This window comes from Elephas maximus, chromosome 18 (assembly GCF_024166365.1).
Source record: "Elephas maximus indicus isolate mEleMax1 chromosome 18, mEleMax1 primary haplotype, whole genome shotgun sequence".
Lineage (NCBI taxonomy): Eukaryota > Metazoa > Chordata > Mammalia > Proboscidea > Elephantidae > Elephas > Elephas maximus.
In genome coordinates, this window is record NC_064836.1 from 46744833 (window position 1) to 46770057 (window position 25225).

The 25225-nt window shown below is 37.1% G+C and overlaps 1 protein-coding gene across 2 annotated transcripts in view; it reads left to right on the forward strand.

Moving 5' to 3' along the window:
- Positions 1–24530, forward strand: part of NRIP1 (nuclear receptor interacting protein 1) — a 95381-nt gene extending 70851 nt beyond the window's left edge. For both annotated transcript variants that reach the window (XM_049857731.1, XM_049857732.1), the window contains one exon: positions 20140–24530. In XM_049857731.1, coding sequence (XP_049713688.1) covers positions 20482–23961 — 3480 coding nt within the window. In that variant the 5' untranslated portion in view covers positions 20140–20481 and the 3' untranslated portion in view covers positions 23962–24530. The remainder of the gene's footprint in view (positions 1–20139) is intronic.
- Positions 24531–25225: the final 695 nt, after the last annotated feature.

The following is a 25225-nucleotide window of genomic DNA, read 5'->3' on the forward strand; positions in this document are numbered from 1 at the left end:
AGCCATGGTTTGAGCCCACTTGATGGATGTGAATCTGATTCTGAGGTATTAGGGAATGCTCTTGAATTTAGCAATCCAGAGGTGTTGTCATTTTTGCAAAAATTATAAAATAGGAGTAGTCAGGAAAATGGGCGAGGAAGTTGGCTACCTATGCTTTTTCATTTCTCTTTTTTCCTTGATTGATAGGAAGACCAATATTTTGTCTTTTCATGTGAAAAGAATAAACAAGTTTTTGTTTCTCTTCTGATGACCATACTCTGATTTTTTTTTTTTTTTTTAAGATTTATCTACTTGTCAGTGTAATAGAATAGAAGGAGAATAGTAAAACAGATTAAACTGTGAAGTTCTCCAACACCAGTAAGCTTCACACCGCTGCAGGGATAACTTGACGAAAGGACACGTGCAGCCAGATGGCCTGTGCTGGCCTCCTTCCCGTTCCTGCAAAAGATAAGTTATTCACTCCCAGGGTAACTCAGGGAAAGAGCTGATTATGGAATTAAAACTACCAGTGTCCAATTAACCACTGTTTTGGTCAATGTTTCCCACATAGTTTGGTTAATTGACATACTTGAGTTCCATCAAGGGAGGCAGCTGGTTTATTGGTGAGTACAGGCCTCTGGGAATAAGAAACCTGAAATTCTGTTACCAGCTCTGCCCCCATAAACTCTTAAGTGTGACGTTGGACAACTTAACTTACTTCTTTGTGTCATTAGCATTCCCCATTTGAAAATTGGAGATATATGTTGCTCTTTGACCATACATGAGGTGGAGGAACTGTAGGATAACTGAGGAAAAAAGAATGTTGAAGTTTGCAGAATTTTTTAGGGCCATGGAAAAAAGGTACAGTTTTTCTTCTATAGTATTACTACAGTATCTTGGGAATGGTCTTATTGCATGAAACAGAAACCCACTCAACAAAGCTCAAGTACAGGGGATTTATTAGAGGCATGCACCAGCCTCTCAGGGAACCCAGTGGTAGGAGTGTGGTGAGCTTCCTTGAAACTGGAAAACCAGTTAGCAACTCTTTGCTGTCTCTTCTTTCTCTTCCTTTTGGCCCTCCTTTTTCTTTCTGTGTAGTTCTTCATATCTGCTTCTCTCAACCTTTCTAATTCATTCCCTTCTCTCAGCATACTGGCTTCTTTGTATACTAATCTGTGAAGAATGTCCTCATTAAAGCTACCTGAAAATGAAGGAGTCAGTCTCTCCTCGAACTTCAGATCCCAGGAAAGGGAGTGAGTGGGAACCCAACTTAGTCAGGTTCACAACTTAGGTCCATTCACCTAAGACAAGGAGTCATGGGGCAGGTTCTCTAAGAAAGAGGTCTAAAAAAAAAAAAAAGAAAGAGGTCTAGGGAAGGAAAAAACGATACACGTCTTTTGTACATGAACTTACTCTTTGCTTAAGTAAAGATACCTTAAAAAATTAAAGAATCAGTATGACTAAGTTATTAAATTATTTTGAAGATCCAAAGGCTTTATTTTTTAATTTTTCAGGATATGTATAAAATATGTTAGTTAAAGCATTTAACGGATAATGATTGAGTGCCTCTAAAGTATTAGGCATGGGGATACAAAGACAAAAGATGACCCCAGATTTCAAGGAGCTTTTATGTGGAGTGACTGGCAAGTGAAAACAAAACAAAACAAAAAAAAAGGATGTGAGGAAGCCTCTGGTCTGATTCTGTGCCCATGAACAATAGAATAGTTAACATGAACCAAGTGATTAGAAAATGCCAGGTATTGTATTAATTGTTTTACATACATATTTCATTTAATATAGCTTTGTGAGATAAGCACTATTATTATTCCCATTTTACATCTGAAGAAACTGAGCCCCAAATGGACAAGTAACTTGACCAGAGTCCCCCACTGATGAATTGCAGAGCTAGGAATCCAAAGACTGTTACCTTAACCACTATGCTTTGTGGCCTTTCTAGTAAAAACAAGAGGATTATCACAGCAGAGGCAAGGTGTTACAATGGGAAAAGTAATCCGAAGTTTTCAAAGTGCTGCCATAGCAGCCCCAGTATCACAACAGCCAGTTTGTTTTACCACACGTTTTCAAATCCTGTTTTTTTTATAGTCTGTAGCAATTTAACGTAAGAGAAAAGGCTAGGATTCAGAAAACCTTGGTTTGGTTTTGGATCAACCACTTACTGACCAGTTGAACCAATCTATTGCTTTGAGCTTGAGTGCCCAGTCATAGTCTACTGCAAGGAAGAATTTTATACGATTGCCCCTACATGAATTCTCTTAATGGATAACCCTTATTGAGCCTTACTGTATGTCCAGGTACTATATTGAGCACTATTGTTACATTTATTCCTCGCAGTGGCTCTATGAGATTGATACAGTTTTTGCACATTTGATCGGGCTAAAACTGAGTTTAGAATGCTAGTTAGCTTGCTCAAGGTCAAATGGTTTGTATGTGGAAGAGCCAGAAAATGAACCCAGAGCCATTTTATTCCAAAAGATGCTACGTTGAAGGATAGTCCATGATCGCTACAGGCTTTCAGAAGTAAACTAGACAACTAGAGTTAGCCAGTAAGTGGTAAACAGGTTTAAACATCAGATGGGGTGATTGATTAGGCAGTTGACCTTTCAGCTCTCTTCTAACCTTTCAGTTGTATGACCCTACCGTGTTACCGTACTGGTAGAATTGCTTTGAGAGCTGTATCGTTAGGAAATTGATAGCTGGTGGTAGAATTATTAAAGGAAAATGTTTACTCCATAAAAATTAGCTACTCTGTCGCCAGTTTTATACAGCTCCTATAAAGTTATAATTGCAGTGTTTTGGAGGACAGAGTATCTGTTTAGCTTTAAACAGGAGTCGTTAGTCCGAGTGAATAAAGTGTAACTTAAAAAGAACAAAAAAAATCCGTCAGTTTATAATGTTAGATAAGGAAATTTGATTTGATAGTATTTATCTTTAAAACAAAAAGCCTAAATGGCTTTTGGAGTAAAACAAGATTCATTTTGTTTTTAATACTTATTAAATAGTGTTTTACTATGCATTTTAGAAAACTGGGTCCTCAAACTTTCATCTGCGTTAAAGTTAGATATTTTTCTGGATCCACATGACTTCTTAGCCTCCTTAGACCTGAGAAACATTATTAAAGTTTAAAATACCACATCACAAACCAAGAGGTGCCCGAAGCTTAACTCTTCGGTACAGGTCAAAAAACCAAAAAAAAAAAAAAGACAACCAAACCTGTTGCTGTGGAGTTGACCCTGACCCACAGCGATACTACAGCACAGAGCAGAGCGGCCCTGCAGGGTGTCCGAGGAGCACCTGGTAGGTTTGAACTGCCCGCCTTTTGGGTTCGCAGCCTTAGCTCTTAACCACTATACCACCAGGGTTTCCAGGACGCATCGAAGGAGTGTTTTTCCTTGTTTTTATATTGCTGCTAATGGCAGCATGCGGATATGTTAAGAAGAAAAGGCATACCAATGACACATTGATACTTCTTGCTAATATTCAACACCCACCTGGGTAATTTTTTCTTGGATTTTTTTTTTTTTTTTAAGTTTTTCAGGTTTAAAAGCCTTTAAAGTAGTATGATTATTTTTTACATATTATGTAATGGATATGTTTTCATTTAGCCAAATGTAATGATAGCTCATACTTGATGCACTTCAACAAAAAAAAATGAAAAAGATTATTCCAAGAGTAAAATCCAGTTGCCATAAGGCCGATTCCAACTGATGGCAACCCCACGCGTGGTAGAGTAGAACTGTGTCCCATAGTTCTCCGTGGCTGATCTTTTTAAGTAGGTCATCAGGCCTTTCTTCCAAGGAACCTCTGGGTAGACCCAGTCCTCCAGCTTTTCAGTCAATGTACTTGGTTAAGTGTTTGCACCATCCAGGGATTCCATCCCAAGAATAGCTTTTACCAATTTGATTTATTCTTTATCACACAATTTGAAGAGTTCAGGCTCTTTTCGTATTGTCATTGGTATACTATTACTATCTACTTAAGTGATTGATTTTGAAATGCGTGTATGTAAACTGTTTCTCAACTGTAGTTGCTACAGTAAATTCAAAAAGCCTTATTCTCCCCCTTTTATTTTATTTTATAGAATGATTTTCTTGGTTTTAGGGACTGTATCTTCAATGTGATTCTATATTAATAACTTCTCCATCATAGGTAATTTACTAAAGTAATATTTTAATGAGTTTATTCAACGTTCTATAGGGTGAGTAATTTGAGAGGGGAGGAATGATGAAAAGCTTAATGGTACAAGTATTTTGAAATATATCATGCATATTGATCTTATGATATTAGAATATTAGATCTTATAAACCTTGAGTGGGGAGGTGGTGATTAAAGGAGACCAAATGAACATGACCATTTTTTAAATATGAATTGATGTTAAAGTAAAGATCATCTTACAATAGCTTTTAAAATATTCTAAAAATATGTGCATTTAAAAAATTTTAAATCCTATGTTTTTCTACCGGAATATTAGTCACACATACTTCCTAAACCCACAGAACTTCCTACGTAGGATAAGATGCTTTATTACCCTTTAATTTTATGATTTTTTATAAGTTTATATTCAAGGGAAAAAAGGTATCTTGAATTTGAAACAAAACATTATAAGCAGCACTACCATATTTTTATAAGACTTAAGGTACCTTGATATTGCAGCCGCCTACCACTGATCTCACAGACCAAGATTCTAGGAGATTCATGCACTTGCTGCGTGTTGTGCCGATAACACTACCTCTGCCAAGTGGTCATGAAAGATGACAAAGACGTAATCCTTGTATGTGAGGAGTTTGCGCTGTAGTGGGGAGCCAGGAGTAAACTAACCCAAATTCAATTTTGTGAGATGACTGAAAGATCTGCCGAATGCTGTGGAGCCACAGAGATGAAAAACCATCCTCAGCCTGTGGACTTCAGGAAGGGCTGCCCAAGGGGCCGGGGGATTCCTCAGCTGAGACTTACGGAGTGGAAAAGACATTTTATTTCTGTAGCTTGATTGTTGGTAAATAGGGCTTATTATTCTCTGGGCACTTTTAGGTAGGATATATTTCATCATCATAAAAAAAAATAGGAATCGTGGGGGGGTGGGAGGAGGGTACTAAGCAGAAGGTTCTTTACTTGTTCTTCTGTACCATGCTATTTCTCCCACAGCTATGTCTTATTTATATCTTCGTGTGTAGCTCTGAGAATTTAAGCATAAAACTACTCACTTTATGTAAATGAAAGCATGGTAAGGACCAAACCGTGAAGCAAAACCGAAACAGTAGGAATTTAAGTAATTGATGTTAGAGAGTCGAAGAAACTAAATGAAAAGATCAATGTAGCACATATTTGCCATATCACATATCATTGTTCTATCTCAAAAAAAGAAAAGCAATGTGTATAATAGAGTGATATTTTCATAAAGCTAAATTATTTAATTTTTTGGTGTTAAAGCATTTTAATTTTATTAAATGGTACTGAGAGTAGATGGTTGTTGTTGTTTTTAATGATCATAATTGTTAAAGAAAAAGTTGTCCTGCAATATTTCTTTCCAGTAAGTGAAGTCTGCAAACCCCTGACCTATTTTATTCTTGTTCTTCCTGTTCCTCTCCCAGCTTTTTGGAGTTGTCTTCTAAGTCTCCTTACTACCCCCCACCTGAATGTATCTCAATGGCAGAGTGTCAGGGGCCATGCCCTGGACCACATGCAGACAGAACACATCTTAGCCCTGGACAGCAGTGAAGCTGGGTCTCAGATTGGCAATACAGGGAGCCTAGAAGCTGCCTTGGCTACAGTTATTGCAATTATTACTTTAGACAACTTTGTTATGTGCACGAGTGGACAAAAGAGAGATCAGTTGAAAGTACGCATGACAATTTCTTCAATAAAGATGAAACCATTTAAAGTGAGCAGTCTACTGATGGTGTGCTAGTAGCTTCATCTTTCTAGTTGAAGGACATATTTCAAGGTTATATATTTTTAACAATATAAAACTTCTTCAGTTACATTGTGCTTGTTGTTCTTCTCTTGCTTATTAATCCCCTGGGAGGAAACCATGTCAGTGTTATTGACTCCCTCCCTTTACAGGTATCATTGCTCTGTCTGTCTCTGGAGTGTTTCTGTGGTGGTAACTCCTCTGCCACAGATGGACTGGAACCTTCAGTCTAGAAAGCTTTGTGTTCTAGGCTAGTACTGGGCATAGTGATGATGTCCCAAAGTTTACCGTTTCTGGAAAATCAAATCAGAGTTCACGGTTCATTCACAGCAAGGTAGAACTTTCGCTCAGGCAGCATGTGAAAGTTTTTATTAATTGATAAATTATTCTTCTAAAAAGACATTAATAGTATATTTTATAAAGAATTCTATTTGTTTTAAAAGAGAATATGTCAATAGATTTTATGATCAAAGTTTGATGTACAAATTATTGTCTACTACTAGTAATTTTGATATAGTCTACTTCCATCTTTCCCTGGTAAAGGAAGTTTTACAGTGGTATTTAGTTCAAAAAAAATTTTTTTTTCTTTTGTTTTTGAGGGACTAGCAGTCTTTCTAGGATAGTGCAATTCAGGCATTTTCATTCAAACTTTTTTAATTCATCAAAAATAATTTTGCTAAATGAAAAACTGGTAATTGAGAACAGTTGTATGGATGTATATCATAAGTAATTTGAAAATGACATAAAACTGCAGCAGGTGGTACTTGATTTAACAAAGAAAGCTTTTATGTTATAAATGTACCTCAACAACGTATGCGTCCTTAAAAATTATTTCTTGATGGAAATGTTTCAGTAAGAACATTCATCGCATAACTCTTGTTTTCATAAATGTAATTTAAGATAAATTCAATATCTTGTTTGAAAAGCTAAAAAAGGCATGATTTTGCTAGATAAATGCACTCTCTAATAATATATTCCATTAACAATCACCTTTATTGTATTGTTAAACAAATTTATTTTGGATAATTTGGAAATTGTCATGGAAGACTATGAATACATTGCAGAACTTTACTTTTTGAACCAATTAAGTGTATTTGGGAAGAAGTGGCCCCAAGATATTGAGGACCACACAATAAACGATTAATTTCAAAATTTTCACATGACAAAGCTAAGTTATGACAAACAAATACGCAAGCATACATCCGTATATACATACGTATACATAAGCACACAGTTCCGAGACATACACAGACACATACACACGGTTTCTTCTCTTGTTCTGTGATCCAGTACAACATTTTAGCAGAACATGCTTTATAACAAAAAGTGCATGAAGATTTTGTCTTCAAAGATGGGGAACATTTTTAAAACAGAGTGTACGCTGTAAGTAAATGCACAATGTCTGGTAAGTATGCTAAAAACTCCAGGAGCTTTGATCAAATGCCAGCCGTTACATCAGTACTGTTGCTAATCTTTCTTGCTGATCTGTGACCTTGACCTTGTGCTTGTGTCTGTATGTCAAATCTATTTTAGGGATGGGGAAACCATAGTTGAGTCAATAAGATTTATATTCCAATCTCAAAAGATGTCCCTATCTATACTATAAACACTCAAACAATTCCAGGAGAAGAAAGCCCCATTTTCCAGCATATTTATTTTGATAGAGATTGGAAAATATTATGCTTTTGAAAACGGATAGAAAGTACCAGTTACTTTGCAAAACTGTTGGAAAAGGTTAGGAGAAGCTATACTCCGTTGGTTTTATTGCTAAACCCTTCTCTTACATGTATCACAAAAAAAAAAAAAAAACCCCACTGCCATCGAGTCGATTGGTGCTTCTCAAATCCATTTGTTAGTGATTATTTTGTATTCTTTCAGAGGCCGCTGTTTGAGAACAAGAGAAGACAGTGAACAAACATTAATATTCATGCTAAAAATTAGTACTCTTTATCATGTAATAATTCTCTTCCTGTATTTTTTAAGTTGTAGTTAGAATTAATTTTATTTAACGGCATTCTAGTTTCTGTACATTCAAGACAGTGCAGCCCAGCATCCAGAAAGTATGGCAATTTTGGAACAGAAATTGTTTGGCAGTGAAGTTCTTTCTCTAGCCTTTTTGATTCTGTAGGGCTTTTAACTTAGAGTCTCCAACTTTTTCATGTTAACTTAATTTTGATTCAAAATTAAATGCTTGTTTTAAGATAAATTATAGAGGCAGAGTAAGATGCGTAGTGGATTCATTGAATCTGATTCACGTGCATAAGTCTCTGGAGGATAATTCAGAACAAAGAAGTCTTTATTTTGCTACACTAATTTATAGTGGGTATTTGTTTCTGTCACCAGGACAGTGATTTCACCTTTGTCTTGAATTTCTCTGTGTCATCAAGGATCCTAAATCTTTACCATAATCTTGCATTTTATTCAGTATGTAGCCATTATGAGGTAAGCAAAATCTCCAGTTTGAATATAAGTGCATATTTACTTTTTAAATAAATGTCTGAAATTTTGTGACCCTACTGAAGAAAAAGTGAAGATAAATAAGTTTTGGGGGATTGGGTGGGTGGGTGGGTTGCATAGCTATTTTGAAATCATTTCCTTCTAGAATTCACTAAAAAGGCTATAAAGCATTGGTCTGGGCTATTTCCACAACTTTATGACAGTATATCATCTTTCTGGTTAAAATGCTTGTCATTTTTATCAACTGCAATTTGACAAATTACTTGGAATCACAGAAATAAAATTTTATAGTTGAATAGGTCCTCAGATATGTATGTCCTTGTATTGAACACTTGAGTTAGTCAAGCAGTAGTGTCTCCCAGTGAGTCTCTTTTAATAGGGCATGTGATTTACATTATTTTACTTCTATGGAAGCAGCTGACAGCAAGTTAAAGCTGATGGACCTGGAAGTGAGGAGCAAATTTGGCCTTGGGCAAAAATATGTAAGTCCCTCAGGTTGCAATGGAGAGCAGTCTGGGCTGCTGCTTTACTCACTATGTTGTCAGTGACTTCTTTGTTACCTGGCTCTGAAGAGCATTTACATCTAAAATGAGAACCTCTGCTAGAGGGCAAGAAGCTCTTAGGTCTAATTTCAAATGTTGAGGCACTCAGTTGAGCAAAAGAACAATTAAAAACCAAACGAAACCCATTGCCCTCGAGTTGATTCTGACTCAGTGACCCTATAGTACAAAGCAGAAATGCCCCGTACAGTTTCCAAGGAGCTCCTGGTGAATTTGAACTGCCGACCTTTCGGTTAGCAGCCATAGCTCTTAACCACTACACCACCAGGGTTTGCACAGAACTATTAGGTAAGCTAATCTTAGCATCCACCAAATTGTACCACCACGTGTCCATCTTTTGATAAAGATGATACTGCAGAGAAAGTTATCAACTTGGAATTCAAAATTCTATCAAAGCACATATACTAATTGTAGATGTATTTTTCCTCAATAAATGAGAAATATATTCTAATAAATGAGATTTCAGGTTCATTCCTTTACTATTCCCTTATTGTTTCCTGCTGTGAAATGGTAACAATCGAATGCTTATTTTAATTTTTAAAAAAACTTCCACCAATTTATAATAGTGGAATTCACTCTAGTCTTTACTTTTTAATGAGACTTCAGAAACCTATCTGAAATGTTACTTCTCATCTCTTGTTCTCTGAAATTTTATGTTGGGTTTTGTGTTTTTTAACTTTTTATTGATCCTCAGTTGTGAAAGTTAACGTTACCTTTTTGGAAAAATGTTTGGTGTTACATCCTCTTGATAAATTGTTCTTGGGTTTTCTGTTTTTTCTTCAACTTTTAAAACTTCCTTTCAAAGTCCCACTTTAGAGAACAAGAGCTGTCTCAATTATTTATGTGTATTTGTATCATTTAAAGAAAAGATTCAATCATTAGGACTTTGGAATCTTAATTCTAATTCTTAATGAAACGTCTTAATCTTTTTCTTACACTTTTGTGTAGAAAGCACCCTTAAAATAATGAAACGTAGATACTACTGTCCAACAGGAATATTCTTGAATAGCCAAAAGTAGATCTTCAATTACTTCTGCATTGAGGAGCCAAAACCAAGAATCCAAATGCTCATAAAAGCTGCATTACAGAAATCCGTTTAAATTCAGCACTCAAACAGGTATTATTTGGTAGTACAGAAGAAATTGGAGGACATTGGAAGTCATGAGGTATTCATTAGACCCAATTTAAATAGCATACGAAGTGACGCCATTGATGTTTAATCATTTAAATGTGTATTTAATGGAGAATTTGATTGCAAGGAAGATATGGAATACTTAAAAACAACTGGAGAAAGACTTTTCTCATTATTTATTCTCAACCAAATATAGTCCCACATATTAGAATCCTGTAAGATACATCCTTCATTTATTTAAGTGAAATCTTATTACTTTCAACTATACTGCCTTAAAAAAAAAAAAAAATTTTAAGGTATGTAAAAATTCAGAAAGTTCCCTTTTACCTGATAAACTGTTTCCAAATAGAGAGTGCAAAATATAGTGCAATGGAAATCGTTTAACCACTTAAAAGAATCACTATAGCACCCATTCGTGAACTGTTAATAGCTATTTAGAACTGTCTTTTAATGATTAAAACCGTAAAAAAATTGTATTTTTTTCTAATTCTACCTAGTTTTATACTTTGTAGCTACTTAGAGGAAAGAAAACGTAGCTGTTTTTAAAAAAATACTCTGTAATTCAAACATTTTAGTAACTATTTCATTAATATAGTCTGTTAAAACCTGGATGTCTCCCAAAACCTACCTGTGCACATGGCCAAGATTCCATGGTTTGATTTTATTATTGTTTAGTAATTCTGCCTTATCATAACAATAATTTTTTTTTCCACTGCATGCTAGTGGACCAGTAAAAGCTCAATTTTATAAAATCTAAAAGATAATTTAATGCTTATAAACAATTTTAAATTTATAAAAAACTCAATTTATAATGGCAACATTGTAAAAACAATATTACATTACTTTAAGTGTCTTGAAATTCATTAATTCTCCGTATATGCTCTGAGTTCTTTGGAATTAGTTTTAATTTTTTTTTTTTTTAGTATTTCTAACTAGTAGAAAGGAATATATTACATGACTTTCATTCATTCTTAAAGTTTTAATGAATGGGTTTTTAATCAAATAAAATACTGTATCTTGCTTATTACTATATAGGTCTATTGCAACCTTTTATAAATCAAAGATTTATTATGGAACCTTGGTGATCTTATTTTGCCTATATATTGAAGAATTTTGCAATTTTATTATCTTAGGAATGAATTTGTCATTTATTCCCAACTGTTTTAAAAAATACTAAATTAAAAAAAAGGAAGAATAATGGAAACACCTAGGATGATGCAGTGGTGAAAAAGACATCACTTCCACGTTATCTTCGCCTTCCTTATTGTGTTACCCGTTGGTACTATGTCATCTTTCAAGAATGTATAAAAAGCCTGAAGGCACTATCTTGGAAGTCTTTCTTTTTTGTATTAAGCTTTTGTTGAACGCAGTTAAGAATTCACAGATTTTTCACATTCCAGCCATAATGTCAAAGAGAAGAAAGCTGACACAGAAAAATATTTCTATTAGAGAAATCAGAATATGCATACAAAGGGACGGATAGTAGTACTCTAAACATGAATGCCGATAATGATGACATGCATAAGCAAAACCTCAAACTATCGTCTTCAAATGACAGTATCCTACGTGAATTTTCTCAAACTGAAGAATCAGTGTGTGAACAATATAGTTTAGCAATATGACTCCAAAGACAAAGAAAGAATAGGGTATTTTCATCCAGAGCAGTAAGAAAGACTTTGTAACTCAGTATTTTGTAACAAGAATGTAGACTCTCCTGTTTAGCTAAAAGGGTTGGTGACAGCATTCTCTCATCTTTGATGATGCTGGTACACCGAAGTTTATTTGAAACAGTTCATAAGTAGACAAATATTGAGGTCAGGTGCGTAACAAAGGAAGTTGATGAGGTAGAAATAAAACAATCATTAAATTGATCATTGGTAATTGGGTGTTTTTAATCTAAAAATGAAAAATACACAGTTATGAAATAAAGATTATTCCTTTCCTCTAATCTGCAAAATTATGAGCTGTCAAAATTTTCTAAAGTGTCACATTTTGACAATACAAGTAAAACACAAATCCGCTGAAGTAATGATAAGCTAGAACTTATTAGACTTGTACTTGGAATATGGGATTAGTATTTGTGAGGTATTTCCAGGTTCGTGCTTGATAGTTGAGCTGACAGTACCTTGCCCATTTCAGATACATAGGCCTTCAAACCCAGGAAAGTATGAAATAAAGAATTGGGTTTACTATGTGTAAAAATGGTGTGGTTGGGGTGGCGTCTGACCTTCTGTAACTTCATAAGGGAGAGAGAATCATTATCATCATCAAAGCACAGAGCTGATTCCTATGAATCGGAGGTCAGATACACTTCCTCTCTCCAACCTTTTTGCCAATTCTGACACCACCGTCCCTCCCACGGCACTGTCTACTCCTCTTCTAGGTTCCATAATCCATTGCAATGACCACACAGAACTCTCAGTTATGGGGCTTATTAGGAAAGTAATAGGTTACAATTCAGGATACAGTTCTTTGATCAGGACAGCCTCTTCTCAGCCATGCTCGCAGGCATGCCTCTCTCTGGCCTTTGGCTCCCCAGCCTCTCGACCCTTCTTCAATCTGGCCTCTGCCCTGCTTGGGCCAGTGTTAGAAAGCTCTTTAGCTCTGCCAGTAAATGTTTGGAGGCAACCCACTCTACCCAAGGCTTGGCCCAAAGGTTCTCAGCTCTCTTGCTCAATGGGTGGCACACCCACTGTAACTGCCTTGCTCCATGGGCTGGAAAGCTACTGTGCCATCTCATGCCACTCTCCTGATTCTGCTGCCTCTGCTGCCCCCATTTCCGTTCCACTGCTTCTCACTGTCTCTTGCTGCCTCCAGTGTTAATAGCTCTGTTTCCTTCTGTCTCCTGGGTCTAGGAGGTTTTCAGCATAGGGATCCTAGGTCCAAAGAATGTGCTGCACTCCTACCTCTTTCTTGGTGGTAATGAGGTCCCCACATCTGTCTCTGAGATGGCTTATTTTAAGCCTAGCAGGATGGCAACTGACCAATCCCCTCATTAGGGTTCCGTATACCTTATTTGCATGACCCCACCTCCCAGAAGGGTGCTGTGCACCTTATTTGCATTATTAACAAGCTGTCCGATCCCCTTGGTGGGCTGAAGCACCTCATTTGCATAGTCCCACGCACTTATTTGGTAGGAGTTACGAAGACTTGCTAGAAGGCCATATTAAATAATTCACTGCACCACACTGTGTTTAAATTCTTATTAAAAATTTAGTGAAGTTTTTAATTATTACTTTATTCATACTCTATACATTATTCATGAATTGACTTAAAGAAAATGTCTGTTAGACCTAGATGGTAAATAATAATGACTATTTTCTTGGCATACTAAGAGTTAAAATGAACTCATTAAAATTAGAGGTGATTTTGATTTCAGATGATAAATGTAAAATCAAAATTTAATCACTTCCTGGTATATACTAAATGGTATACTAAATTTTTGTTTAAAATCAGTCTGTTCTTCACAAAATCACTTTTATTCAATCAGCTTTCATTTTATTATTGGGTAGGTTTTATCTTTCCTTTCACACGTGTATTTTTAGTGTGCATTAAAGAAATGTTCATTACTTTGCTTGCCATAGCTACCAACCTAATGTTTAATGACAGGCTATTAATATAATCTCTTTCGATTTCTAAATTTTTCTTCTAAAACCTCACGAGAGTTGCAAAATATGTAAGTCCTTCGTTTGCTCTAAGGATATTTTTCCTATTTTTTTCCTGCCCCCTCAGTCCTTTTACTCTCTTTGATCCCTCTTCTTGATAAAGCAAATTCTGAAATAGTTCTACGCCTTGTACACAGAAATTGTATGATATATACCATACAAGTAACATTCCTTCCTAATTTTGTGTTTATGCAGAGGATCTTGAGTATCTTTAAATAAACAGATACACAAGGCCTAATAAAATCACTGTCGAAGTTAGGAAAATGACAAGCCAGTGGATTGCAGTACTTTATAAACTATTTCATTTTAAAAATATTTTGGTAGCAAACCCCGAAAGAAACTAAATTCGTAAATGTGTGTTGGCATGTAGATATTTTTAACTGAATGTACTTGAGTAATGTTAAACACCTGGCAACATTCTTAAATAATACGTATATAAAACCAGGCAAGAGGCTATATGTTGGTGCTTCCCCAAATAGTGTGGTTGTCTTTTTACTAAAAGAAAATAAGTCCAGCTGGCTAAAACTGAGTAACTTTAAACAGTGTTAACCTTAAGATGCCTGTTTATTAGGTGATGATAATATTTCACACTATATTCTAATATCCATAGATCCTAATAAGCTTGACGCCATGAGTCAGAATTGACTTGATGGCACTGGGTTTTTTCTGGGATATGCAAGTACAATGTCTTCTTTTTTCCTAATTTCTTATTTAAATTTTGTACTACAGAAATGAAAAAGCGAGACTTGGAAAAAGTAATCGTTAATCATTATAATCATTTAAATCAGTGTAAATCTTACCCTTCTGTTCTTGTTGTTTAGGAGAATAGAAAAAGAAGTTATCTGGAGCAGTTTTGCTCACTCGATTCTCCAAAGAGCCTTCAATAGTAGGGTCTTAGTGAATTCAGGGCTAACGTAGTCTCAGAAATCCTGTTTCCTTATGCGTTGCATTTTCCACCAGAGAGGTGGTAGGCATTGCTATCGAGCCTCACCCAAGCAGCCGCTTGGTAACCACAACCAGGTAACTTTGACTTACAGATTAACCTTACTAAAAAATAGGTTTCCATAAGAAGCCTTTTTTTTCCCTCACTGCTTCATGTAATTGGTGCTGTTTATAGGATTTCTTTTAAAAGAAATTAAAAATAACCACCTTGACTTAAAAGGAATTTTGCTGGAAGAAATTACTCATCTTTCCTTCAGATCTATCCTGAATTGGCTTCTTGCCCACTTTACAAGAGGATGATGTGCTTGCTTAGCGTATAGACATAGTTATGTGTATTATGGTAACCACATTTTCAAAACTAAAAGTTGAGACAAGTGCTGTAATTTTTTTTTAATTTTGTTTTATGATATTCTTTAAATTTTTTTTTTGTAAATCACATTTAATCATTTAATATATTGAACTTACTGATAAAGTCACATGAAAAGAACCAGCATGGGTGGGGAAGAGAGCAGTTTAAATTTGGACCATCCTAGACACAGAGGTCCATGTTTGCCTTGCCTAGTCCTGTGTATGTTGCCTTTTTTTAAAAAAAAAATAATTTTTATTGTGCTTTAAGTGAGAGTTTACAAATCAAGTCAGTCTGTCACATGTAAGATTATATACACCTTACTCCATACTCCCACTTACTCTCCCCCTAATGAGTCAGCCCGCTCCCTCCTTCCAGTCTCTCCTTTTGTGACCATTTTGCCAGTTTCTAAAGCTCACTACCCTCCTATCTCGCCTCCAGACAGGAGATGCCAACACAGTCTCAAGTGTCCACCTGATACAAGTAGCTCACTCTTCATGAGCGTCTCTCTCCAACCCATTGTCCAGTCCCTTCCATGTCTGATGAGTTGTCTTCTGGAATGGTTCCTGTCCTGGGCCAACAGAAGGTTTGGGGACCATGACCACCAGGATTCTTCTAGTCTCAGTCAGACCATTAAGTCTGGTCTTTTTGTGAGAATTTGGGGCCTGCATCCCACTGTTCTCCTGCTCCCTCAGGGGTTCTCTGTTGTGCTCCCTGTCAGGGCAGTCATCGGTTGTGGCCAGGCACCATCTAGCTCTTCTGGTCTCAGGATGATGTAAGTCTCTAGTTCATGTGGCCCTTTCTGTCTCTTGGGCTCATAGTTGTCGTGTGACCTTGGTGTTCTTCATTTTCCTTTGATCCAAGTGGGTTGAGACCAATTGATGCATCTTAGATGGCCACTTGTTAGCATTTAAGACCCCAGACGCCACACTTCAAAGTGGGATGCAGAATGTTTTCATAATAGAAGTATTTTGCCAATTGACTCAGAAGTCCCCTTAAGCCATAGTCCCCAAACCCCCGCCCTTGCTCCGCTGACCTTCAAAGCATTCAGTTTATCCCAGAAACTTCTTTGCTTTTGGTCCAGTCCAGTTGAACTGACCTTCCGTGTATTGAGTATTGTCCTTCCCTTCACCTAAAGTAGTTCTTATCTACTAACTAATCAGTAAATAACCCTCTTGCACCCTCCCTCCCCACCTCGTAACCACAAAAGAATATGTTCTTCTCGGTTTATACTATTTCTCAAGATCTTATAATAGTGGTCTTATACAATATTTGTCCTTTTGCATCTGACTAATTTCACTCAGCATAATGCCTTCCATGTTCCTCCATGTTATGAAATGTTTCACCGATTCATCACTGTTCTTTATCGATGCGTAATATTCCATTGTGTGAATATACCACAATTTATTTAACCATTCATCCGTTGATGGACACCTTGGTTGCTTTGAGCTTTTTGCTGTTGTAAACAGAGCTGCAGTAAACATGGGTATGCATATATCTGTTCGTGTGAAGGCTCTTGTATCTCTAGGGTATATTCCGAGGAGTGGGATTTCTGGGTTGTATGGTAGTTCTATTTCTAACTTTTTAAGAAAGCGCCAGATAGATTTCCAAAGTGGTTGTACCATTTGACATTCCCACCAGCAGTGTATAAGAGTTCCAATCTCTCCGCAGCCTCTCCAACATTTATTATTTTGTGTTTTTTGGATTAATACCAGCCTTGTTGAAGTGAGATGGAATCTCATCGTAGTTTTAATTTGCATTTCTCTAATGGCTAATGATCGAGAGCATTTTCTCATGTGTCTGTTAGCTTCCTGAATATCTTCTTTAGTATGTTGCCTTTTTTAAATAATCATAGTTCACCAATCCTAAAACAGGTCCCCCCCAAAATTGGGGAGTTGACTAAGAGTTTGTTGTATTAAATAAAGTTAAACTGAATATTTAGAATGGCCTTTGCCTTGTCATTCTCTTGGCGTACATTGATGGAGTTACAGTGTGTGGTTTTAAATTTGGGATTTCAGTCATTTTAGGTTTTCGTCTTTGCAGTATGTTCAGTGGATGAATGTGCGCTTGCATGTGTGTGTGTATGTGTTTGGATATGAAATTGCCTTCCTCCCTAATGGCAGTAACTTAATTTATGATTATAGCATTCAGTTATTAAGTATGTTGCTCTGTACAAATTATAATTAGCACGGGCCTCAGACCCAAGTAGCTTGATGAAGTTATTTGTACGTCATTTCATGTTTTTGAAGTTGAAAATTGAGTTCTGTTGTCTTATTTCATCATAGGAAATTATTCATCTTAATCTCTGTTATCTAGTCTCTCTGTTAAGAGAATCTGTAAAGAAATGGTAGAGTTTAACTTTGCAAAAAAACTAAGGCAATTCCTTTTAAAATCAACTTCCAGATCTGCTTTGTAAATTTATATAAAAAAAAAAATTGTAAATTTAAGTATGTATAAATCCAGTTTAAAGCAATAAATAATATGTTGTAGCTTAGAGTTAATGGGAAAGAGTGGAATAGGAATAACATGAATAATATAAACCAGAGATGCTCCAGTAAACTTATTCCATTCTTCTGCTTTCTATGAAGTGTGTTTTTTGTTGTTGTTACTGTTTTTGTTTGTTTCTTTCTTTCTTTAAGAACGCCTCCAAATCAATTATCGAATTATCTGATGTGATTTGAACAGATTTTCTTTAGTCCACCCAAAGGTTGGTGGTGCTCTTGAGGGAAGTATAGTGGGTTTGCAAAAAAAAAAAACCCAGTGCCGTCAAGTCAATTCTGACTCATAGCGACCCTGTAGGACAAAGTAGAACTGCCTCCATAGAGTTTCCAAGGAGCGCCTGGCGGATTCAAACTGCCGACCCTTTGGTTAGCAGCCGTAGCAGTTAACCACTACGCCACCAGGGTTTCCAGTGGGTTTGCATGCCCCTTTAAATGGTTGATAAACTTTTAACGCTTGAGAATTAATTACATATTAACATTTTTTTTTTTTAATAATTGTAAAACTGTTTCATCAACTCCAGGATGTCATTTGTAAAATGCATCATGATTTTATCACCACCAAAGAAGAAAAAAATACCTCCGTTTAACCTACGTGTCATCAATAAGACATATACCAGTGGAAAAATGCAGTGTTTTAGTTGGGATACGTCCCCAGCTCCCTTTAAAAGAAGTCAGCGTTCTGTTAGTAAGGGAGAGAGAGAGAGTGAATATTGGGTGGCAGTTGTCAGGTCTGCCATAATTATCATTTTATGATTATCATTATTAGTTTTTTAAAACATTCATCTCACTTAGGTGTGCTGTGGCAAAGTTTTTTGTTGTCGTTAACTGCCGTTGAGTTGACCCCTGACTCATGAGGAGCTCATGCACAAGGGAGCGAAACACTGCCTGGTCCTGCATCATCCTCATGATTGTTGCAGATCAGACCATGTGACCCATAGGGTTTTCATGGGCTGATTTTTGGAAGGAGATCACCAGGCTTTTCTTCCTAGCCCACCTTCATCTGCAAGCTCTGCTGAAACCTGCTCAGCATCATGGCGACACCGCAGCCTCCACTGACCGACGGGGGGTGGTTGTACATGCCGTACGTTGGCGGGGAATGGAACCTGGGCTCCCACATGGAAGGGGGAGACTCTGGCCCTGGATCACCAGTGTGACGTGTGGCAAAGCCTAAAGACCTTTTAAAAATTATGGCTTTGGAATCTCAAAAAAAAGTCCTTTCTCAGCCTGTTCCTTTCATACTTGCAACTTACTTATTTTTATCAGTGCTGCCTCATTTTTTAAAGCTTTTTTTTTTTTTTTCAGGCTGTAATTTTTGATCCTCTTAATCAATTATCCAACTATTTAATGCAATCAGGTAAATCTTTCCTACAGTTTGACTTCTAGGTAAACATTTTCATCTAAAAGGCTACAGGGTAATCTTTAAATTAAAATTGACTTTTTAAAAATTCATGAGAATCAAGGCATAGTTGTTGATAGGATGGAGGAGGTCTAACAGTGTGAACAACATTCTCCTATACCTTGAGTAACACCCTGCCTGGAATTCATTCAGTCTGCTCTTCAGTGGGGGCGGTGGTTTCTTTCTTTGGGTCCAATATGACAAAAACCTATCTAACAAGTTTTTAGAATTGCAATGAGTTCTTGCTTCTTCAGTTGTATATATATTGTTAGTGGGAAATTAGTATCTTCTTAAATATCAGTGGAATATTTTGTAAATTCTGACTAATGAAAGGTATTGTTCATTGTGCTTCACGTTCATAGTTTTCTGTATCTGCAAGGAATGAATCTCATGTTAAAATTTCTACATAGAGTACATTAGTAAAATACAGAAATTTAAGAATTTAAAAACAGAAAGAAGTAGTGTAAGCTTGAATGAGCATGTAAAGACCCACCCTCTTCTGTCTTTAATAGAGCATTGTAGAAACAATGGATGAGTAAGCTTGTAATTATATTTTAATGGTCATGAACATGACTGAGACCATAAAATTACACTTTGCAGAGCCCACACAACAATCTTAAACTTGTTAGTGCTTTTCTGTTACTGTGAAAACAGAAATTGTATAACTTGCTTGGTTTTAACATTGGAATGTCTGATGTTTGGGAGATGATGTCAAAAGTGCATCAGTTCTGTAGATCCCACCTCTGCTGTCAGACAAGTCCCTGTCACGTGTACCTCCTTTCCTTTTTCTGCACATCTGCTTTTGTTTCTTTTTAATTGTCCAGTAATATAAGTAGATAAGGTAGCAAATTTTAACACCCCTGTTCAGTTATAAAGGAGACTTGGCATTCATGTATCTTTGCAGAAAAGTGCTTATTAAAACTCAAAAAAAGAAAAAAGGAGGGCTTTAGAAGACAGAGTTATAGAATATTATTTTCTCTCCTTTAATTGAGTTGGTATTTTAAAAATATGGATTAATCCATAAGATTTCTGGTAGAGATTACCAATTTAATAAAATACTAAAGAAGTACCTATAATGTGTATGTGTGTGTATACGTATATATGCATATATATACATTCATATATATATATATATATGAATGAAAAATGGAAACCCTGTATTCTTTTCCTTAGAGGTATCATGGTATGATCCTGGTTTGGCACCTCCTTAACTATATTTATTTTTATTTTTTTAGAACACTGATATTTGCATTTAATGGTGAGCAAAAGATGAAGAAGGAAAAGCAGTATATTCACTAAGGATTACATCTCCTTGCTGCCACGGACCCTTGTGTTAAGGAATTCTTCTGCTTAGGAGTTGATCAGCTCTTCGGTCAGACTGCATTGGGATTTGCCTGCCCTTTGTCTTGTCATTGCCAGAAGAAATCCCAGTCGGAATGTAACAGTAGACCTCTGTCTAATTGCTATGGAAGGTGATAAACTGACACTCACTTATTAAAGTTACGTCTCACTCACCCACACAAACCCATTCTTTAACGTGAATAGAAACCAAGCCCTTGTGAATACTTCTGTTGAACATGACTCATGGAGAAGAGCTTGGCTCTGATGTGCACCAGGATTCTATTGTTTTAACTTACCTAGAAGGATTACTAATGCATCAGGCAGCCGGGGGATCAGGTACTGTGGTCGACAAAAAGTCTGCTGGTCATGATGAAGAAGATCAGAACTTTAACATTTCTGGCAGTGTTTTTCCTACCTGTCAGAGTAATGGTCCAGTTCTCAATACACATACATATCAGGGATCCGGCATGCTGCATCTCAAAAAAGCCAGACTGTTGCAATCTTCTGAGGACTGGAATGCAGCGAAGCGGAAGAGGCTGTCTGATTCCATCGTAAATTTAAACGTAAAGAAGGAGGCTTTGCTGGCTGGCATGGTTGACAGTGTGCCTAAAGGCAAACAGGATAGCACATTACTGGCCTCTTTGCTTCAGTCATTCAGCTCTAGGCTGCAGACTGTTGCTCTGTCGCAACAAATTAGGCAGAGCCTTAAGGAGCAAGGGTATGCCCTCAGTCATGACTCTTTAAAAGTGGAGAAAGATTTAAGGTGCTACGGTGTTGCATCAAGTCACTTAAAAACTTTGTTGAAGAAAAGTAAAGCTAAAGATCAAAAGCCTGATACCAATCTTCCTGACGTGACTAAAAACCTCATCAGAGATAGGTTTGTAGAGTCACCTCATCCTGTTGGACAGAGTGGAACAAAGGTCATGAGTGAACCCTTGTCGTGTGCTGCGAGATTACAGGCTGTTGCAAGCATGGTAGAGAAAAGGGCTAGTCCTGCCACCTCACCTAAACCTAGTGTTGCGTGTAGCCAGTTAGCATTACTCCTATCAAGTGAAGCCCATTTGCAGCAGTATTCGCGGGAGCATGCTTTAAAAACACAAAATGCAAATCAAGTGGCAAGTGAAAGACTTGCGGCCATGGCCAGATTACAGGAAAATGGCCAGAAGGATGCTGGCAGTTTCCAGCTCTCAAAAGGAATGTCAAGCCATCTTAATGGTCAGGCAAGAACATCGTCAAGCAAACCAGTCACCAGCAAAAGTAATGCTACAACATTTCAGAGTCCAATGGGTATTGTCCCTTCTTCCCCCAAAAATTCAGGCTATAAGAACTCACTGGAGAGAAACAATGTAAAACAAGCAGCTAGTAATAGTTTGCTTTTACATCTTCTTAAGAGCCAGACCATACCTAAGCCAATGAATGGACACAGCCATAGTGAGAGAGGAAGCATTTTTGAGGACAGCAGTACACCTACCACTATCGATGACTATTCTGATAACAATCCTAGTTTTACAGATGATAGCAGTGGTGATGAAAGCTCTTATTCCAACTGCGTACCCATAGACCTGTCTTGTAAACATCGAATCGAAAAGCCAGAATCTGACCAACCCGTTTCTTTGGATAATTTAACTGAATCCTTGCTAAACACTTGGGATCCAAAAGTCCCAGATGTAGATATCAAAGAAGATCAAGATACCTCAAAGAATTCTAAACTAAATTCACACCAGAAAGTAACACTTCTTCAATTGCTACTTGGCCATAAGAATGAAGAAAATGTGGAAAAAAATGCCAGTCCTCAGGGAATACCAAGTGATGTGACAAAGTTCAGTTCACAGAGTTACATGAGGACTTCTGTAATAGAAAGCCCCAGTACAAATAGGACTGCTACTCCAGCGAGCACTCCACCATTACTTACGTCAGCCAAAGCGGAGTCCCCCATCAATCTTTCTCAGCAATCTCTGGTCATCAGATGGAATTCTCCACCCTATGCCAGCAATACTCAGTCTGAAAAGCTGATGAATACTGCTTCTAACCACTTGATAGACCTTACAAAACACAAAGAATCGCAAGCAGAGAAACCAGTCCAAAATGAAGACGCGCAAAACTCTGCAACTTTCAGTGCCAGTAAGCTGTTACAAAATTTGGCGCAATGTGGGATGCAGTCATCCATGTTGGTGGAAGAACAGAGACCCAGTAAACAGCTGTTAACTGTAAAAGCAGATCAGCCCATAGGTATGATCGATGGGTTAAGTAGTCCTCTGCTCTCAAATAAAACAAATGCAGTTGAAGAAAATAAAGCATTCGGTAGTCAGTCAGCAGCTCCTGAACCAGGACTCTGTGGTTCTGAAATAGAGAATTTGCTTGAAAGACGTACCGTCCTCCAGTTGCTCTTGGGGAACCCCAACAAAGGTAAGAGTGAAAAGAAAGAGAAAATTCCTTTAAGAGATGAAATTACTCAGGAACATGCAGATAGAGCTTTAAGTGAACAAATATTGATGGTGAAAATAAAATCTGAGCCTTGTGATGACTTAAACAGTCATAGTACAAATGTGCACCTGAGCCATGATGCAAAGGGCGGCCCGTTCTTAGGTATGACTCCTGCCACGCAGCGAAGCGCTGCTGCCTTACCAGCCTCCGAGGACTTTAAGTCAGAGCCCACTTCACCTCAGGATTTTTCTTTCTCAAACAATGGTCTGTTAAGTCGATTGCTGAGGCAAAATCAAGAGAGTTACCTGACAGATGAGCTGGACAAGAGTCACAGAAACAGTGAACGGACACTTGTAGAATCCAAGAATCTCTGCATGGTCCCTAAGAAAAGGAAGCTTTATACTGAGCCTTTAGAAAATCCATTTAAAAAGATGAAAACTAACATTGTTGATGCTGCAAACAATCACAGTGCTCCAGAGGTACTATATGGGTCCTTGCTTAACCAGCAAGAGCTGAAATTCAGCAGAAGTGATCTTGAATTTAAATATCCCACAGGTCTTGGCCCATCCAGCGACAGTGAACATAGGAGTTGGGCCAGAGACAGCAAAAGCTTCAATGTTCTGAAGCAATTGCTTCTCTCAGAAAACTGTGTGAGAGATTTATCTCAGCACAGGGGTAACTCTGCCATCGACAGTAAAAAGAAAGGACTCAAAAATAATGTGATGGGCAGCAAACCTGAATTCAGCATTTCCTCTTTAAATGGACTGATGTACAATACCACTCCGCCCAACAGCTGCATAGATAACAGGACATTCTCATATCCAGGGGTTGTAAAAATGCCTGTGAGTCCTCTTTTCCCTGAGCATTTAGGTTATGCGGGGTCGAGACCCGAATCTGGACTTTTGAATGGTTGTTCAGTGCCCAGTGAGAAGGGGCCCATTAAGTGGGTTATCACAGATGTGGATAAGAATGAATATGAAAAAGACTCCCCAAGACTGACCAAAACTAACCCAATACTGTATTACATGCTTCAAAAAGGAGGCAATTCTGTTACCAGTCGAGAAACACAGGACAAGGACATTTGGAGGGGACCTTCCTGTGCCGAAAGTGTCTCACAGGTTACAGTCAAAGAAGAGTTACTTCCTGCAGCAGAAACTAAAGCTTCTTTCTTTAATTTAAGAAGCCCTTACGATAGCCATAGGGGAAATAATGCTTCTGGCCCACACAGCGCAAATGGAGACGTTTACGGACTTCTGGGAAACGTGCTAACAATAAAAAAAGAATCAGACTAAAATGTACCTGCCGTCCAGCTTTGGATGTTTTTAAAGCTAATTAGTATGAACTTGAGATCTGTATAAATAAGAGCATGATTTGAGAAAAGCATGGTTTAATTGAAACTTTTTTTTTATTTTGCCAAGTATTGGTTACTGGTGATGTTTAAATAGGCATACTACTTTTTTGCTTTACATTAGATGTCATGAAGAAACTACTGAACTAGCAATTGGTTGTTTAACACTTCTGTATGCATCAGACAACAACTGTGAGTAGCCTATGAATGAAATTATTTTATAATCATAAATAACGGGCATAAATGGAAATGTAACGCCATCCATAGTGGCTCACTGCATTCTGCTGCCTTTCATCCCACCCCGTTATTAGGGTGCTTCCTTTTGTGCTTTGGCAGTCAGTTCACTTTTTTTTTTTTTTTGAAGTCCAAACAAATAACTATAAGAGATAATTATTCAGTGAAAAACCTAGTGCTGATTCACTTTCATTATCCAATTCAGTACTAAATTAGAAAAAAAAAAAAAAAGCTTCCATTTTTCACTTTTGTTAAAAAAAAAAAAGAAAAAATATTTTTAACTAACTCTTGAAGGGGGTTTTGTGGTTCCCGATGTCTCCACCCCACCCTAGTCCTTTTCGATACATTTCTTTAAACCTTGTACTACTTAGTAAAAATTGATTACCGATGAAGGAGGTTTGATAGATTCTTAAAAAAAGAAAAGGCAGACTTCCATTTTTGTATTTTAACTGCTTTACTAAATTAATACTCCTCCTTTTACAGAATTAGGAAAGTTAAAATTTTTCTTCAGGTGGTTTCCTGAATAGCTGAATATTTACAAAATTGTTTTTATCAGAAACAAAAAGGCTTTTCCTTAGATAGTTTTCACCATTTCTTGTAAAACTTAATTCTCACCACTCCTGTGGTGCCCGTTAGTCTTAGGACCAAGGTTTCTTAAAGCTGGATTCAGACCACCTGCATTAGAATCATCCGGAACACTTGTTTGAAAATGTGGATTGTTAGGCAGCATCTCAGACAGAGGTACAGAACGGGAATCTCTACTAAGCAGACCTGGGAATCTTCCCGCCTGCATCTTACCATGCTCCGTAGATGTTTCTTCTGCAAACTGAAGCTTGAGAATCATTGCTTATGACTTTTCTCAGAACATAAGACTGTAAAAAAATCTATCTGATGCTTACATTTTCCCCAACACAGTCACACATCAACTCAAAATTTGCAGTATTGTAGTTCATATATTACTGTTGTGTCTTTGG